General features: G+C 49.8%; 1 protein-coding gene across 2 annotated transcripts; it reads left to right on the top strand.

The window, feature by feature from the left end:
* Positions 1 to 864: 864 nt before the first annotated feature.
* Positions 865 to 11,487, top strand: DDRGK1 (DDRGK domain containing 1). Of its 2 annotated transcripts, none has more exons than XM_006042742.3 (9): positions 865 to 1,025; positions 2,218 to 2,418; positions 3,527 to 3,639; positions 3,859 to 3,960; positions 7,247 to 7,369; positions 7,678 to 7,716; positions 10,239 to 10,295; positions 10,833 to 10,881; positions 11,195 to 11,487. In XM_006042742.3, the coding sequence occupies exons 1-9, from the start codon at positions 935 to 937 to the stop codon at positions 11,359 to 11,361; spliced, it is 942 nt and encodes a 313-aa protein (XP_006042804.1). In that variant the 5' UTR covers positions 865 to 934; the 3' UTR covers positions 11,362 to 11,487. The 2 variants fall into 2 exon arrangements, with proteins under 2 accessions (XP_006042804.1, XP_044783816.2); XM_044927881.2 differs by lacking the exon at positions 865 to 1,025 and adding an exon at positions 1,265 to 1,580.
* Positions 11,488 to 15,735: the final 4,248 nt, after the last annotated feature.

Genomic DNA, 15,735 nt, shown 5'->3' with positions numbered 1-15,735 from the left:
AGATATGTGAATACAAAAAATTGTATGAAGAAGTTTGTGTATGTGTGATCTTTAATCAGGATCCTTGGTTGCAAGTGACAGAAATCCTCTTAGGCAACAACAAGACAGAACAGAGACATATTGATTGCTTTACCTAACTGATGATCCAACATATAAAGAAATAGTTTCTTCGTTGTTCTGAACAGAAATGAAAGGGATTGCATTATTCATTCATTAAATAGATTGTTAGGATTAAAATGTGAATTTTTATTTCTTTAGCTAGGATTATGATGGAATAATCTCTTTGGAACTGCACTTCCCTCATTGTGGAGGAAACTAAAATGAAAAAGGACAATTCTTGCCTTCAAAGGAGATTGTCAGATCCTATGAATTCTACCTCTGAAATAGTTCCTTTTATTTATTTTTTTAGTATTTGAATGGTTGCCTGCATGCTTTTTTTTTTTTAACATGTATTTTTATTTGGCTGCACCAGGTCTTAGTTTCAGTTGTGGGATATGGGATCTTTAGTTGCAGGAAGTGGGCACTAGTTCCCTGACCAGGGACTGAACCCTGGCCCCTTGCATTGGAAGTGCCCAGTCTTACCCACTGAGGAAGTCCCTCTGGTATTGTTTACTATTTTGAAAATAGACATTGGTTCAATCCCTAGTCTGGGAACTGAAAATCCCATGAGCTGTGAGCCAAACCAGAAAAAAAAAATCCTAAAACAGAAAGTATACATACACACACACACACACACACACAACTGAGTCAATGTGCTGTGCAGCAGATTGATTAAGAAAAAAAACTAGGGCCTCCATTTAGTGAGGCCAGGGCGGGGCCGAGATGTGGGCGGGGTCTAGATAGGAAATAGGAGGGGCCAGATGGGCGTTGGGCGGAGCCTGGGAGAGCCCGGGTGTCTGGGTGAACGCGCAGGTTCCACCTGGAAGTCAACGTCATGGTGTCCCCCGTGGTGTACTTGGTGGTGGCGGCTCTGCTTGTCGGGCTTATTCTGTTCCTGACTCGCAGCCGGGGCCGGGCGGCAGCAGGTAGGAGATGCCGCCGCGCCAGGGCCGGTGCGGCCACGCGTCCTCTTATCTCAGTTTCTGTAGGCCGTGGAGCCGCGGCTCACGCGCATGCGCGGCTTGCCAGGAGCAGCAGATCTCCGCGCCTTCCACCTCCCGCAGGCCGCACGCTTGAGCATGCGCGCAAAGCGGCGACAAGCAGGGCGCTGCAGTGCAGCTGCCAGCTCGCGGACCGAGTGGCAGGGTCCCTACATCTTTTTCCTGGCCCCCAAAGAGAGCGTGCCCTCATCTCCTCGCCCCTTGGCCCTCCCTGAGGGCCAGGCCCTGGCAGACACTACCATCCTTCAGCCCCCCTGCTGCGTCCGTTGAGCGATCCACAGGGGTTTCCCATCCCTGCCAGGCCGGCTCCAGAGCAGCTGATGAGAAGGGGGCCACTAAGTGTTTTCTACCTACCTGTGAACAGAAAAGAGTATGAGGTGGCTCCAGGAAGCTCTCTCCTTACCCCTCAAGAACACCATGTGTGCATGCATCCTCCTCCCTGTTTTGCACCCCTCCCGGAAGGCCGTGTCAGCTGCCAGGGCACGTAACAGATACACCTGTCATCCTCCACCCTGGCCCCCTCCCCATCATTTCTTTATCGGCATATGAGTTTGGGTATATGTCTCTCCCCTTCCTTGGGCCCACAAGCTATTCGGAGCATCTTTCAGGGGCAGGGGACAGAGAAGCTGAGGTAAGGCAAATAGCCAACAAGTCTTCCTGAGAGGAGAGACTTCGCCTTCAGGTCCGCTCTCTGATTGGAGTTCCAGATAAAACCGTGGCAGGTGGTGTTAGGCAAAAGATTAATACAGTCCTGCTGTGGGCATTCATTCAGATGAGGCCTGGAAAGGTCAAGGTGGGCTTCTGGAAGAGGTAGAACAGCTCCATTTTGCAGGGTGGTAGTCTCCTGACAAGTCAGCTGGAAAGATGGGGCCTTAAGAGGAAAGAAGGGTATCAACAGAGGTGGGAGGAAAGGAGTGCTCTTGCTGCATTGGACCAAGGTCAGGGTTTGGGTTATGAAAGACTCCATAGTCAGGCTGAGAAATTAGGACTTTGTTGTGGGCAGCAGGAGCTTGGAGGAAATTGAGCAGAGGAGAGTGAGGCTTCCAGGATGCTGTTCCCCCTGCCAAGAGGTGAGTTGGGCTGCCAGAGAGAATCATGGTGCTTCTCTTCCCTACAGCTGCCCAAGAGCCTTTGCACAATGAAGAGGTACCCGCAGTAGCAGGCCGAGTGGCTCGGCCTCAGCCCTTAGAGCCCGAGGAGCAGAGAGCTGCAGGCAGGCCCCGGCGCCGGAGAGACCTAGGCAGCCGCTTGCAGGCCCAGCGTCGAGCCCAGAGAGTGGCCTGGGCCGATGAGAATGAGGAGGAGGCCATCATCCAAGGTGAGAGGGGCCCAGCCTGGTGGAGAAGGGGCCTGGGTTAGAGGGTGAGGTGACCCCAAGGCTGGGCAAAAGAATGCGGTGTGAAGCCATAGTGTGGGAGGAATGTCTGGGAATCACTGGATGTGGTTAGGAGACACTTTGTTGTTGTTTAGTAGCTAAGTCGTGTCTGACTCTTTTGTGACTCCATGGAGTCCTCTGTCCTGGGATTTCCCTGGCAAGAATACTGGAGTGGGTTTCCATTTCCTCCTCCAGGGGATCTTCCCGACCCAGAGATCGAACCCATGTCTCTGCATTGGCAGGTGGATTCTTTACCACTGAGCTACCAGGGAAGCCCCTAGGGGAGACTTAGGACCCATCCTTTGTTCCCTGGGGACTAGCAGCTCTGGACCCTGATCCCTATTCCATTGGGCCAACCCCTTCTTCCTTCATTTAGGCTCTCAGTGTCCAAACAGGAGGGCAGGAGTCTTTAGAGTGACCTAGAGAATTCTTCAGTCCACTCCTTCTATCCCAGCACTCTTCCTTGTGGGTGCACACTCATTCTCTGAGGGCTTCACCCAAGGACTCAAGTGCCCTCTTTATGGCTATGTAGCGTCTAATGTCGGAGAAGGCAATGGCACCCCACTCTAGTACTCTTGCCTGGAAAATCCCATGGACGGAGGAGCCTGGTAGGCTGCAGTCCATGGGGTCGCTAGGAGTCGGATATGACTGAGCGACTTCACTTTATTTTTTCACTTTCATGCATTGGAGAAGGAAATGGCAGCCCACTCCAGTGTTCTTGCCTGGAGAATCCCAGGGACGGTGGAGCCCGGTGGGCTGCCGTCTATGGGGTCGCACAGAGTCAGACACGACTGAAGCGACTAAGCAGCAGCAGCATCTAATGTTATCATCTATTTTCTTGCCCCATGGTTCCCTCACCTCTCTCCCAAACCTAACACACACATCCCAGACAAATTTCTGCATGGCAGAGGCTTTAAGAGGAGAGCTGGGCTAGTGGTATTTGCAAGTGAGTGGAAGGAAATCCCCCTCAAGGAGAGCAACAAAAGATAAGGTGAATATCATCCGTCTTCTGTGGCCAGGACCTGACGTGTCTTTCTCTGACCATACTCAGCCCAAGAGGAAGAAGACATAGAGAAGCCAGTGGAAACTCACTTGTCAGGGAAAATTGGAGCCAAGAAACTACGGAAGCTGGAGGAGAAACAAGCACGAAAAGCCCAACGTGAGGCAAGCAGGAGGGATGGGGTGCAGCTCTGAGAGGTGGGAAAGGGCCCTGCCTTCATGTCTCCTATGTAGCAGACCCTCCCCTCATGCTGGGTGGGTGTTTGATGCTTGCCTAACTCCATCTCCTGTAACCATGGTCTTTGGCCTGACCTGGCCTGTTTGGGAGGTGGGCAGGCTCTGGCTGGAAGTGGAGATGTGCCAACTATGAAAGCCTTTCTCCAGGCAGAGGAGGCTGAGCGTGAGGAACGGAAACGCCTTGAGTCACAGCGTGAAGCAGAGTGGAAGAAGGAGGAGGAACGGCTTCGCCTGGAGGAGGAACAGAAGGTGAGCCAGGCCCCAGAAGCTGACTTCTGTCTGCTGCCCAGGCAGCCTTACTTCGTGTGTGTATGTGTGTGCGTGCGTGTGCATGCTCACGCACGCTCAGTGGTGTCCAAGTCTTTGTAACCCCATGTAGGCCATCAGGCTCCTCTGTCCTTGGAATTCTCCGGGAAAGACTGCTGGAGCAGATTGCCGTTTCCTACTCCAAGGAATCTTCCCGATCCAGGGATCAAACCCACGTCTCTTGCATTTCTTGCATTAGCAGGTGAATTCTTTAGCGCTAGCGCCACCTGGGAAGCCCTCTTGCTTCCCATGCCGCTTCCCTACACCTGCAGCCTAGAAGAGGGGCCGTGAGCCAGGTGCAGGCCCTGATTTATTTGGTTTCTGTGTTCTGGACACAGCTTCTATAAAGCTGCTGCTGAAAAATGAACCTGAAACCGAAATTTTGTGCATGTAATTTATTGAACACACCTGAAGCATTTGAAGAACGTTGAGACAGAGTGGCTAGAGCAGGGTAAGGAAGAAGGAAAGGGGTCAGAGAGGTGAGGTGGGGCGGGGGGACTCTGAATCCTGAGGCCCTTTGGGCCACTAAAGAACATTGTAAGAGATGGTGGATCATATCTATAGCAGGTTCTGTTCAGGGCCTGGCATAGAGAAGATGCTTGGAGAATGGAGACCACTGCAGTAAGTGTGGTGAATCAGCCTTTGTTTGCCAGGTGCTTCCTTCCTTTTGAGAATCAGGTGTCCAGGAAGGGCACCACCATAAAGTTGTGGGGTGTATAGAGTAAGAGCCTGGGCTCCCCAGCTGGGAAGACCCCATAGCCTGGTACCTTTGGCCTCTGACTGGCCTTGTTATTCAGGGACACTGGATGTCCGGAAAGCCTGGTTCTGGATGCTGTGACAAATGGGCTGGAACACAGCAGAAGATTTCAGTCACTAAGTCGTGTCCAACTCTTTGCGATCCTGTGGAGTGCAGCATGCCAGGCTCCTCTGTCCTCCACTGTCCACAGTTTGCTCAAATTCATGTCCACTAAGTCAGTGATGCTATCTAACCATCTCATCCTCTGCCGCCACCTTCTCCTTTTGTCTTCCATCTTTCCCAGCCTCAGAGTTCACTTTTCTGAATATTGATTATAATAATGCACCTAAAGTATTCTGGGGCTCTTCTCCCCTACACCCCATTTCCCTTACTATTAACATCATACCTTACGCCTTACTGTGGTATATTTCTTACAACTAATAATAATTTATTATTAAGTGAATTTGACACATTATTGGGATTTCATTAGTTTTGCCCAAATATCCTTTTTCTTTTCCAGGGTCCCATCCAGGATACCATGTTACACTTAGTTGTCATGTCTCCTTAGGTTCCTCTGAGTTGTGATAGTTTCTCAGACTTTCCTTGCTTTTGATGACCTTGACAGTCATCAAACTGTCTGGGAACTGTCTGAGAACTGTTGGGAAAGTGTTTTATAAAATGTCCCTCTATTTGCATTCGGCTTATGTTACTGTCAAGGTTAGAATGGGGGTTATGGATTTCTGGGAGGAAGACCAGAGGTGGAGTGCCATCCTCCACACAACATATCAAGGTTTCATGTTATCGACTTGGCTTATCACTTGTATGTTTACCTTGATCACCTGGCCAAGATTATGTTTGCCAGATTTCTCCACTTCCCATGGTTTCTTGGAAACAAGCTACTGCACAGCCCACACTTAAGAAGTAGGGAGTTATGCTCCATCTACTTAAGAGGAGGGTATTTACATGAAGTATTTGAAATTCATTTGTACAGATTTATCTTTTCTTTATTTATTGAATTGTTTATTTGTATCTACATGGACTTATGAATATCTATTTTGCACTTTGTATTATAATCCAAGTGCTATCTTTTTTTTTGGCCGTGCCACATGGCTTGTGGAATCTTAGTTGCTCAACCAGGGACTGTAGCCAGGCCTTCGGCAGTGAAAATGCAGAGTCCTAACCACCTGACTACCAGTGAAGTCCCATCCAATGCTATCTTATTTACTTTTTTGCTTAGATTGTTCTAGCTTTGGCTACTGAGAGCGCTTTTAGTTGGCCCCTGTTTACCTTTGACATACCCTTACTGTTTTTGTTCTTTGAGTACTTTCTTACTTTTGACACTGAAAAATGCTCCAGGCTCATCCTGTATATTTCATGTCACAGCTTTATCTTCATGTTTAAGATAGATCTTTCTGAGAATTCTGGAAAATGGGTTGGTTTGGGGCAAGACTGTTGCATTAGGTGGTGGTGGATGGATCAAGCAGTTTTCCAGAAGTTAAAGAAAGAAGTGGTAGATGGAGCCTCATTTCTGACCAGGGCAGCTGGCCAGATAGCTGTGAGATTTGCTAAGCCAAGGATTCAGAAGGAGTCCAGATGTGTGGGGGGTAGATCACAGGGTCTTTCTGGGACATCATCAATTTGAGGTGCCTGTGAGACAGCCCAGTGGGTGTGCCACGTGGGCAGTCGTGTGTTTGGGAAGAGAGGTTTGTGGAGGGATACAACAGCAGCGGTCACTGGCACTCAGATACCCTTACCATTAACATCATACCTTACTGTGGTATATTTTTTATAGCTAGTAATAATACGTTATTATTTAGTGAATTTAACACATTGTTGGGATTTCATTCGTTTTTCATTAGGGCATAATTGATGCTGTGGGCATAGTGAGGTGGCCTAGAGAGTGGAGGAGAGAGAAGGGACTGGGCTGAGTGATGGAGGAGGTGGAAAGAATGACCCAAAGAACAGGAGGAGATCCAGGAGAGGGTAGGGTCTGAAAGCCGAGGGATGGAAGAGGGGATGGTAGGCTCTCCCCAAGGCCACTGAGAGGACTGGGGTATGAGGCCTGATGGTTGTCCCTTGGGTTTGGTGGATAGAGGACATGGGTGAGGCCATAGCAGGACTTATTTTGGTGGAGCTGAGTGTGCAGAAGCCAGATGGGAGTGGGCTAGAGGGATAGTTGACTGATGGGAAATGGAACCTGGGTTTTGTTCACAAAGCTTGGACATAACAGGGCAGGATGTGGGAGGGGGTGGCTGGAGGATGTTATAGGGCGTTCATGGTAGGATTTTCAGGGAGAGGGATGCTGAGCAGCATCTGGGAAATGATAGAACTGATTGAGAAGAGGGATCGTGCAGTTTAGCTTAGGGGCCAGAGGGATCAAGGTCTTAAAGGAGCTCTGTCCCTGAGCTCTGTCTCTGGGCTCTGGGAGCAGCAAAGACTAAAACAGAGTAGGGTGGCCACTCTATCTGACTCTTGCCTCCTCTGTGTCCACAGGAAGAGGAGGAGAGGAAGGCCCAGGAAGAGCAGGCCCAGCGGGAGCATGAAGAGTATCTGAAACTGAAGGAGACCTTCGTGGTGGAGGAGGAGGGTGTGGGCGAGACCATGACTGAGGAGCAGGTGGGTCCACCAGCCCTAGGAAATGTTCCCTGAGCCCAGAAAGGCAGCACAGCCCCATCTCAGACACCCTGCGGCTCCTCGCCTGCTTCCCTGGCCATCCAGTGAGAGGCGGGTGGGCATCAGGATGAGCAGGCTCTAGTGGCCGAGACTTTGTCTTTGGGAGAGGTGGTGCCTTGATCCCCTCCCCACAGGAGGCTGTGCTGCTCACCCAGGTCGTTGGACAGGCACTCGGCTGGGTAGGTGGGTAGGCATAGATCCTTGTGGCCCCTGCCAGGGGGACTCTCATCTTGATTTCTCTGCTTCTTTAGTCCCATAGCTTCCTGGCCGAATTCATCAACTACATTAAGGTAAGAAATGCAGAGCAGAACCTGGGTGTCAGCTGCTTGCTTCTTGTATGTGTCTTGGGTTCATCTTCAGGGCCTGGAGGGGGTAGGCCCAAGCGGGATCTGTACACATGTCACTCAAGCTTGTGCAGGAGTGGGCAGGTGGGCCTGCTAGGGTCCTGGCCAGGAAAGCCCCTTCTCCTCTGACCCCAAAGGTGGGGAAGGACCTGATCTGTGTGGGAGGTACAATAGCTTCCTCATGCTTAGGGTTTGACAGTTTCCCTGCTCTTCAGACCCCACGCTTAGTGAGTCATTGTGTTTTCAAGTTTCTTCACACGTGTTTTCTACCAGTTCTGTCATACTGAGGAGAAGCCACATCCCCTGCCACGTGTTCCTGACCAGGAACTTGGGTCTTCCGCGGGATACTGGAGGATGTTCCCTTTGGAATCTAGGGCAGGGTAGCAGGTGTGCCCCCTTCTGTCTGCAGCTGCAGCGCGGGCCTCCTGAATACTGCTCCGGTTGCATAAGCATGTCCTGCTCTGCTTTGCTGCTAAGCAACTTCTCTCCCACAAAGGATGCGATGAGGGGAGAGGTTTTCAAGTGCAGCTTAGGGGTGCAGAGGCGGCTGAGGGAAGGAGTACAGAGGGAGCGGAGGCGGTGGTGGGGGTGGTACTAGGGGTGCCAAGGAGCCAGGGCTTGCATAATCCCCCCCGCCTCTCCCAGAAGAGAGCAGGGTTTAGACACCTAGCTGCAAGGGGCTAGGCTCACAGCCTAGGGGCTGGGGGTTCCTGAGAGGGAGAAGGCTCCCTCAGACTGTGACCATTCCTTTCTCATAGAGTCCATTTTCCACCCTGGCACACTTGATTGAGGGCTGCAACCCTGGGCAGGATATGTCACACTCTCCTGCTATTTGGAGCTCACTGTCCCCACCCACTCAGCGGGCAGCAGCATAGCCCTGAGTCTCTCCTCCAGGAAGCCCTCCTGCATCAGCTTCAGTCCCTGCCCCCACAAGGCAGAGACCTGAGAACCCCCAGGGAAGTTCCTATCCTTGCTCTCAGCAGCTCTCTGGAGGGGCCATTTTCTGGTGTTTTCCAAGCTCTTTTGGAGTTTAGTAGAAGTTTCTCCAGCTTATTTTAGCTGATTGTCCCAGAGCTCCTATTGTAGGGAAAAGGAGAACTTCCAAAACTCAGCCTACCCACCTTCCTCTTGGCTTAAGGGGATGGGCCCTTTCATCCTAGGGTTTCAGAACTAGAGGGACATTTCTGTGCGTAGCAGTTACATGAGGCTTGGCTGTAGTTTGATATTGTTGGTTCACTCTCCCTTCTGATTGGGTTGGGTTGGTTGATTGATTGGTTTTTTCAGACATACTTTTAGTGCCAACAACCCCTCAGACCAGGTTTTCAGGGACCACCTGGGGTGACTCCATAATCCCACTCTGAGCTGTTGCTGGGAGCCCAGCACCCACTCCCTGCTTTGTAGGTAGAGGCCGGCTGGCCAGGTCACCTCATACTTGCCCATGCCCTGGCCCAACTGCCATTCACTTGCCTCCCTGCTTACATATTCAGTCTGGCATTTCGAACAGTCTCACGCCATATGCAGCTGGGGAGGTGTCACCGTGTCAGTCCTCCCCCAGCTCATTTGCTGTGGAAGATTCACAGAAATGCAGACGATCGCCTTCTCACAAGTCATGTGCTCTTTGTTTTGAGGGAGACGGGGCAGATGCAGGTAGAGCCAACCAGTGGACCCTCAGCTGCACCCCCTGGGAACTAAAGTTTCTTCTGAGGGTGTGAGGGAAGCTTGTGGGCACATGGCTGTGTGTGAAAAGTGCTGGCTGGTGTTACTGACAGATATCTTGAGGGCTCATACAGTGTGAAGAGGATGGTGACAGGAAGTATGGGCATGTCAGCGTTGTTGTGATCTTCGGGCTAGGGAGCAGTGAGCAAAGGTGAGGCAAGACTGAGCTGCCTAGGTCCTGGCTTACTGGGGCTGTTTATCTGCTCTGTTCTCCCCATTCTCACCTTCTCCTTGGCGGGGCTGTGGGCCGTGTCCTGTTCAACATTGCTTCTCCCACACCTTCTCAGTGCCTGGTCCTGGCAAGTTCTCAGCAAACGCAAGTCCCAGAAAAGGTTTTTTAAAATAGCTTTTGGTGATTGTCATTCCTCCCCTTCATCTCTGTGGCGTTTCCCCTTCCAGCCTGTCCAATATATTAGAAAGACACCTCTGGTTGCAGAGGAGAAGCCAGCAGCTGTGCTTGGTTCTGCAGGTGTGTTTCTGTCTCAGGGTGGTCCTCAGTCCAAGGGCCTGGCGGGCAGATCGCTACCCACAAGCAGGGGAACAGGAGAGTTTATGAACGTGTATGTCCTCTGTATGGGTGATTGGGAGAGTGTGTGAGTAGTGTGTGAGGGGAACAAGGCTGTCCCGTAGGATCTACACTGTGTGTGTCTAGCCACCCAGAGCAGATCAGATCAGAACACCAACTTCAGAGGGTTCCAGTACGGAAAAGGATTTGCCCAAGCTCAGCCTTGCACCTTCTCCTCCCTTTGTAGCAGTCCAAGGTCGTGCTCTTGGAAGACCTGGCTTCCCAGGTGGGCCTACGTACTCAGGTAAGCCCTGCAAGGTGGCCTGTATGTAGAGTGCAGCCATGGAATGTGTGTGGCTGTCAGAACGGGCCTGCCCTAAAGATGGAGAGTCTCAATGCCCCTTCCCCCCTACCCCCAACCAAGAGTGAGTATACTGTAGGAATCTCTAGTCACCCCAGGCATCCTTCCTTTATAACTAGTTGGAAAGCAGTCAGGAAGAAAAAAAAGAAAAAGGTCTGAACCCCATCACTCCAGCAGCCCAAATCCAATTACCTAGACAGCTGTCCTGCAACAGGCCACATCAGCCTCCTCAGCCAAATGTCACCACTTCTCTTTTGGTTGGAAGGGAGTCTCTCTTGGGGTGGGGGTGGGGGGTCCTGCCAGACCCCAGGACCAGAGCCCCTTCCCTCTAGGACCCTCCAAAGGAGACACGTGGAGTCACATTTCAGGGTGGCCATGAGAAGGAGAGGAGAGGTTTGGTTGTGGTGGGAGGAAGGTTGTAGGCGCTTCTTCTGGGGGCGGCAGTGCCTGTCCCTACTCTGAGAACTGTTCTCCTCACAGGACACCATAAACCGCATCCAGGACCTGCTGGCTGAGGGGACTCTTACAGGTGAGAGGAGGACAGTGTCACTGCGGGCCCTGGTCTTGGGGAGCGTCTAGCTGTGTAGGGCTGCATGGCCAGGATGAGCACCCTGGGTAGGGGAGCAGGGTACAAAGAGGGGCCCTGAGAAGGGGGATGCAGTTCAATGAGGAGGATGCCAAGGCCTGGTGATGGCTTTGGGTGACAGGACAGGCAAGGAAGCCTGATGTGACTCACCAAAGTTGGATACGGCTGGGAAAGGCCAAGCAGGCAGGCAGGAGGAGTGGGTGGGTCGCTGGGCATGTGGGGAGGGCTCAGCACCACAACCTGCATGTCCCCACAGGTGTGATTGACGACCGGGGCAAGTTCATCTACATAACCCCGGAGGAACTGGCTGCGGTGGCTAACTTCATCCGACAGCGGGGCCGGGTATCCATCACTGAGCTTGCCCAGGCCAGCAACTCCCTCATCGCCTGGGGCCGAGAGACCCCTGCTCAGGCCCCAGCCTGACCTAGGCCTTCCCTCTTGGACTGAGAGCTGGCATGGCCTACCTGGCCATACATCTTTGTTCCTTTTCACCATCTTGGGGCAGATGGAGTGTGGCCAGGCAGTTACAGATTAAAGGCCCAATCAGTACTCGTGAGCTTGGTGTGGCTTGGTGTGGCAGAAGGCCTGGCCTGGGGTGCCAGATGAGCTGGTGAAAATCGCATTTTGGAATTTATCTTGGGGATTGGGGTGGGGTCCTTTGGAAACAGATGCAAGTTCCATTGTTATGAATGCATGCATTCAAAAAACACTGATCATTTACTCTGTTCCTTTGTGCCCTGCAAGCCCAGTCCCCAAAGCCTGGATGAGGTCTTACTCCCACCCCTCCCACCTTACCAGAGCCATAGAGGGAATCCTCTTGGGCCACATCTCCCCGAATTGAGGAAGGAGTTCTCACCATAAGAGCTCTTATGAAGAAAAGTTAATGAGAGGTGCCACAGATAAAGAGTCCTAGAAAACATCAGCCTTAAGAGGGAGGGGAGGGAGGGAAGGGAGGTCAGGGAGGAGAAAGGCTGAGCCAGCTGCTTGTGGGACAGGGAGAAAGAAGGGGAAGACCTGCTTGAGCTGGATGGAATTTTGCGGAGGAGGGACCTTGCTTCATATAGGACTTCACATGAATTCAGTTTTACATCCTTGACAAAAGTTTAAATGGTGTGGGCGATTCCACCCACTGGGGGATGTAAGGACCATATGTTCAGGAGTAGGTGTGAGATGGGAGATGTGTGTCTCTCATAGGGTCAGTCAGTGGTTCCTGTGGGCTGTTCAAGGCATGAGCTTCCTGCTGTGCTGAAGGTGAGGCATGTGTTTAAATGTGTATTTTTTATGCAACATGGCCCCTAAACACAACCACCTACTTAACTCTGGTGCCTGGTGGAGGAAGAGGCAGCTTTCTATTCCAGTTCAGGAGGAAACTACCTACGTAGATGGTGATGGGGAGATAGGGCATCAGGCTCCCAAAACAGACCCTTCCTGAGGGATTATCAAGGGTGATTTTGACTCCTTTGATTCTGTAAGCAAAAACTATAGAACCTATATTCCAAGTACGGCGGGACTCTGGTACTTCAGTCAGCAATGGGCTGAAAAGTGCTACCTGCGTTGTTTGGAAGGCCAGTGGGAGCTCAGTCTAGGAAGAAGGAAGAACTAGACATAGATAACCACAGTGTGAGGGAGATAAAATCCAAAGGGAAAAGAGGAGCTGGCTTACAGTTAGAGCAGTGGTTCTCAGCCCTGGTTGCTCATTAAAATCACCTGGGGAGCATACCCCACTCTCATGCCAGGCTGTACCCTGGACCAGTTCAATCAGAATCCCTCAGGGTGGGTCCAGGGAGAATCAGTAAGAGATTCCAATGAGTAACCAAGGTTGAGAGCTGGTGCTGGAGGTGGAGGTGGGGTGGAAAGGCAGGCCGAAAAGTTGCAAGTAATTAAAATCCATAGTGGAGAGGGCTTCCATGCTTTCCCTCAGCCACTGCCATCCACATAATAAGACAGCTAGGGCAGCCCCAGCCACTACATTCTATCCTCAGGACACTGCCCACAGGGTAGAAGTGTGAAAAAGGCATAACCCTCCCTCCTATCCCAGAAGCGTTCTAAGATTCTTTATGTTCCAACAACTTAGTGTGGAGAAGAACCTGTAATCCTTTGTGCATTATTTAGTAATCAGTCTACTAGTCTAACAAATTTATTAAATGAATATTCTTCCAGACAGTAAGTGATTAGTGTTTCAACAACTAATATATGAAAACTTTCAGGTTTAACCACTTAGACAAATTTTCATGCAAATGTTAATTATTACTTAAATACTTCTAGGAATTTAAACTCCCTAAGTGAGTACAGTTGACCAGCAACAGGGCGTTGGGTGTACTGGCCCTCAACACAGGCAAATATCTTCCTGTGTAACTTAGGGCCAGTCCTCTATCCAGAGTTCCTCCATATCTGTGGTTCTGCATCTGCAGGTTCAATCAACCACAGATTGTGCTGTACCATAGTATTTATGCTGAAAAAAGTCACCTCATAAGTGGATTCAAACAGTTCAAACCCATTTTGTTCAAGGGCCAGCTGTATATGAAATTATTTTTAAATACTTTTATACCTTAAAAAGTTGACCAGACACACATGGTTACATTACTGATCGGTATCTACATTGCTAAAACTGATTATAAACATTTCAGTTCAGTGGATTTACATTTGCTTATTCACTAGCTCTGTTTGTACTTAACATTTTTTCCTGAGGGTACAGTTTTCACTTATCCTGAAGCACAAAGGTGATTATTTCAACTGGCGGAGGGTATAAATAACTGGCGGAGGATGGTGATTCAGAACCAGAGACCCATCTGAGTCTTCAACATGTTTTGTGGCTCCTCTTTCATAGATTTTTCCTCTTCTGTCAGGAACTCTAGACTGATGGCTTCAATCAAACCGATGTTTTGGGTTTTGTAACCCCTAAATTACACAGTGCTTGTTGTGCTTATAGGTGCCTCATCTTCACAGTCCAGCCCAACAGGTCTATTTTGAAAGCACTTTGCTCCCAGTAGTTTGGTTCTTTCACAGCTTTTCTTTCTGGGGCCTCAGCATGCAGTAGATAGGTTCTTAGATCCCTGACCAGGGATGGACCCTGCATCCCCTGCAGTGAAAGTGCAGATTCTTAACCACTGGACCAGCAGGGAAGTTCCATAACATTTCTTTTTTAATGCACCTTCAAGGTGTATTGAAAAGCAGTGGTTGGACAACCATGTAGTAAACTCATCTTTTCAAAGGAGTTGTTTACAAAATTGATCAAAAGTTAAAAAACTATTAAATACTGAGTATGAATGAGGTAGGTTCCCCAGCTGCTGTTGCTGCTGCTAAGTCGCTTCAGTCGTGTCCGACTCTGCGACCCCATAGACGGCAGCTCACTAGGCTCCTCTATCCCTGGGATTCTCCAGGCAAGAATACTGGAGTGGGTTGCCATTTCCTTCTCCAATGCATGAAAGTGAAAAGTGAAAGTGAAGTCGCTCAGTTGTGTCCGACTCTAGTGACCCCATGGACTGTAGCCCACCAGGCTCCTCCGTCCATGGGATTTTCTAGGCAAGAGTACTGGAGTGGGGTGCCATTGCCTTCTCCAAGGTTCCCCATCGAACCACAGTAAATAAAACATGGCCTCATCCACAGGTGGGGGCAGGGCAGTGCTATTAATATAACAGGGAGACGGTCAGTTATCCAGCCAACAGGTGCGTGGGCTATACTCACAAGGGGAGGCCTGGGCTGAGGGGAAGCCAGGTGTACAGAATGTAAAGATTTATGGTTCACTGAGGGACATGGAGCGTTGGGTGGAAAAAAGGGAATGTTGGGGGCAAAGATGAGAGAAGGTGCAAAGGGAGCTTGGGTCCCAGTAGGGAAGAGCTGAGCCCAGAGATTTGGGCTATATTTTAATTAGTGTTTTAAATCACTAACTCATTTCTTAAGCCTTCTTTGCAATCTGTGTATCCCACAAATCTTTATTACTCTGTCACCTCCTCCCTCCATACCCCCATTGTACTGCTGGGGGTACTGCAGCAAGCCTTCACGAGTGTGTGCTCCAGGCACCTCCAGTCCTAAGTCCTGGCCCCAAGATTGGAGATGACTATTCTACCACAGCTGTGTTTTTCAAACTTTTTTGACAGTATCTCTTACTAAGAAAACCATTTTACATTCAGGACTTGGTACATGTGTGTGTGCATATGTACAGATGATGAGCAAGCTGAAGTTTCACAGTAATCCTTTGCTTATCATGGTTTGATGTATGTTGATATTTGTTTCTCTGTTCTCTTTTTTTTTTTGGCCACCCCGCACCTGTTCTGGCCCATAGCAGAGAAATCCCGGAATCCCAACCCCTAGACCACCAGGGAACTCCCTATTTCTCTGTTCTATTTCACTGCTGATGGTGACTACATTGATTGTATAGTTCATTCACAGATCTCGACCTACAGTTTGAAAAACAGGGTTCTAATGAGCCTGTTCCTTATGTATTGACAGGGCCAAGGAGCGGTATCTGAGTGAAGAGTAGTACATCATATAACTTAAAGTAGTCACAGAGTTGTAACAAAAACAGTGTAAACTACAGTGGGGACATTGAAAAAAAATTATTTTCCTTGGTTTAGCCTGACATAATTTGTGATTAGTCATACATAATTAGTCATACATAATTTTTGACTGGTTAATGCAGTATTTTACTACTCATTAAAGGTGAATGTGAAAGGGAACCTCATAATAGAACCTACCAAATACTGATACCATAACGCTAAGCTTGTTTAAATATAACCCTTTGCATATAACCTACTAGATTTACTTTGACCGAGTAGTCATTTGAACTTTCTTGTATGA

This window comes from Bubalus bubalis, chromosome 14 (assembly GCF_019923935.1).
Source record: "Bubalus bubalis isolate 160015118507 breed Murrah chromosome 14, NDDB_SH_1, whole genome shotgun sequence".
Classification (NCBI taxonomy): Eukaryota; Metazoa; Chordata; class Mammalia; order Artiodactyla; family Bovidae; genus Bubalus; species Bubalus bubalis.
The sequence above is the reverse complement of the archived record's forward strand: the minus strand, read 5'-3'. Positions and strand labels throughout refer to the sequence as shown.

Excerpts from the sequence above, each read along its gene's own strand:
- DDRGK1 (XM_044927881.2), top strand. The coding sequence starts at position 1,421 with ATGAGAAGGGGGCCACTAAGTGTTTTCTACCTACCTGTGAACAGAAAA. Across the intron at positions 1,581-2,217 it reads AGGCCGTGTCAGCTGCCAGG|CTGCCCAAGAGCCTTTGCAC; the intron begins GCACGTAACAGA and ends TCTTCCCTACAG. Across the intron at positions 2,419-3,526 it reads GGAGGAGGCCATCATCCAAG|CCCAAGAGGAAGAAGACATA; the intron begins GTGAGAGGGGCC and ends GACCATACTCAG.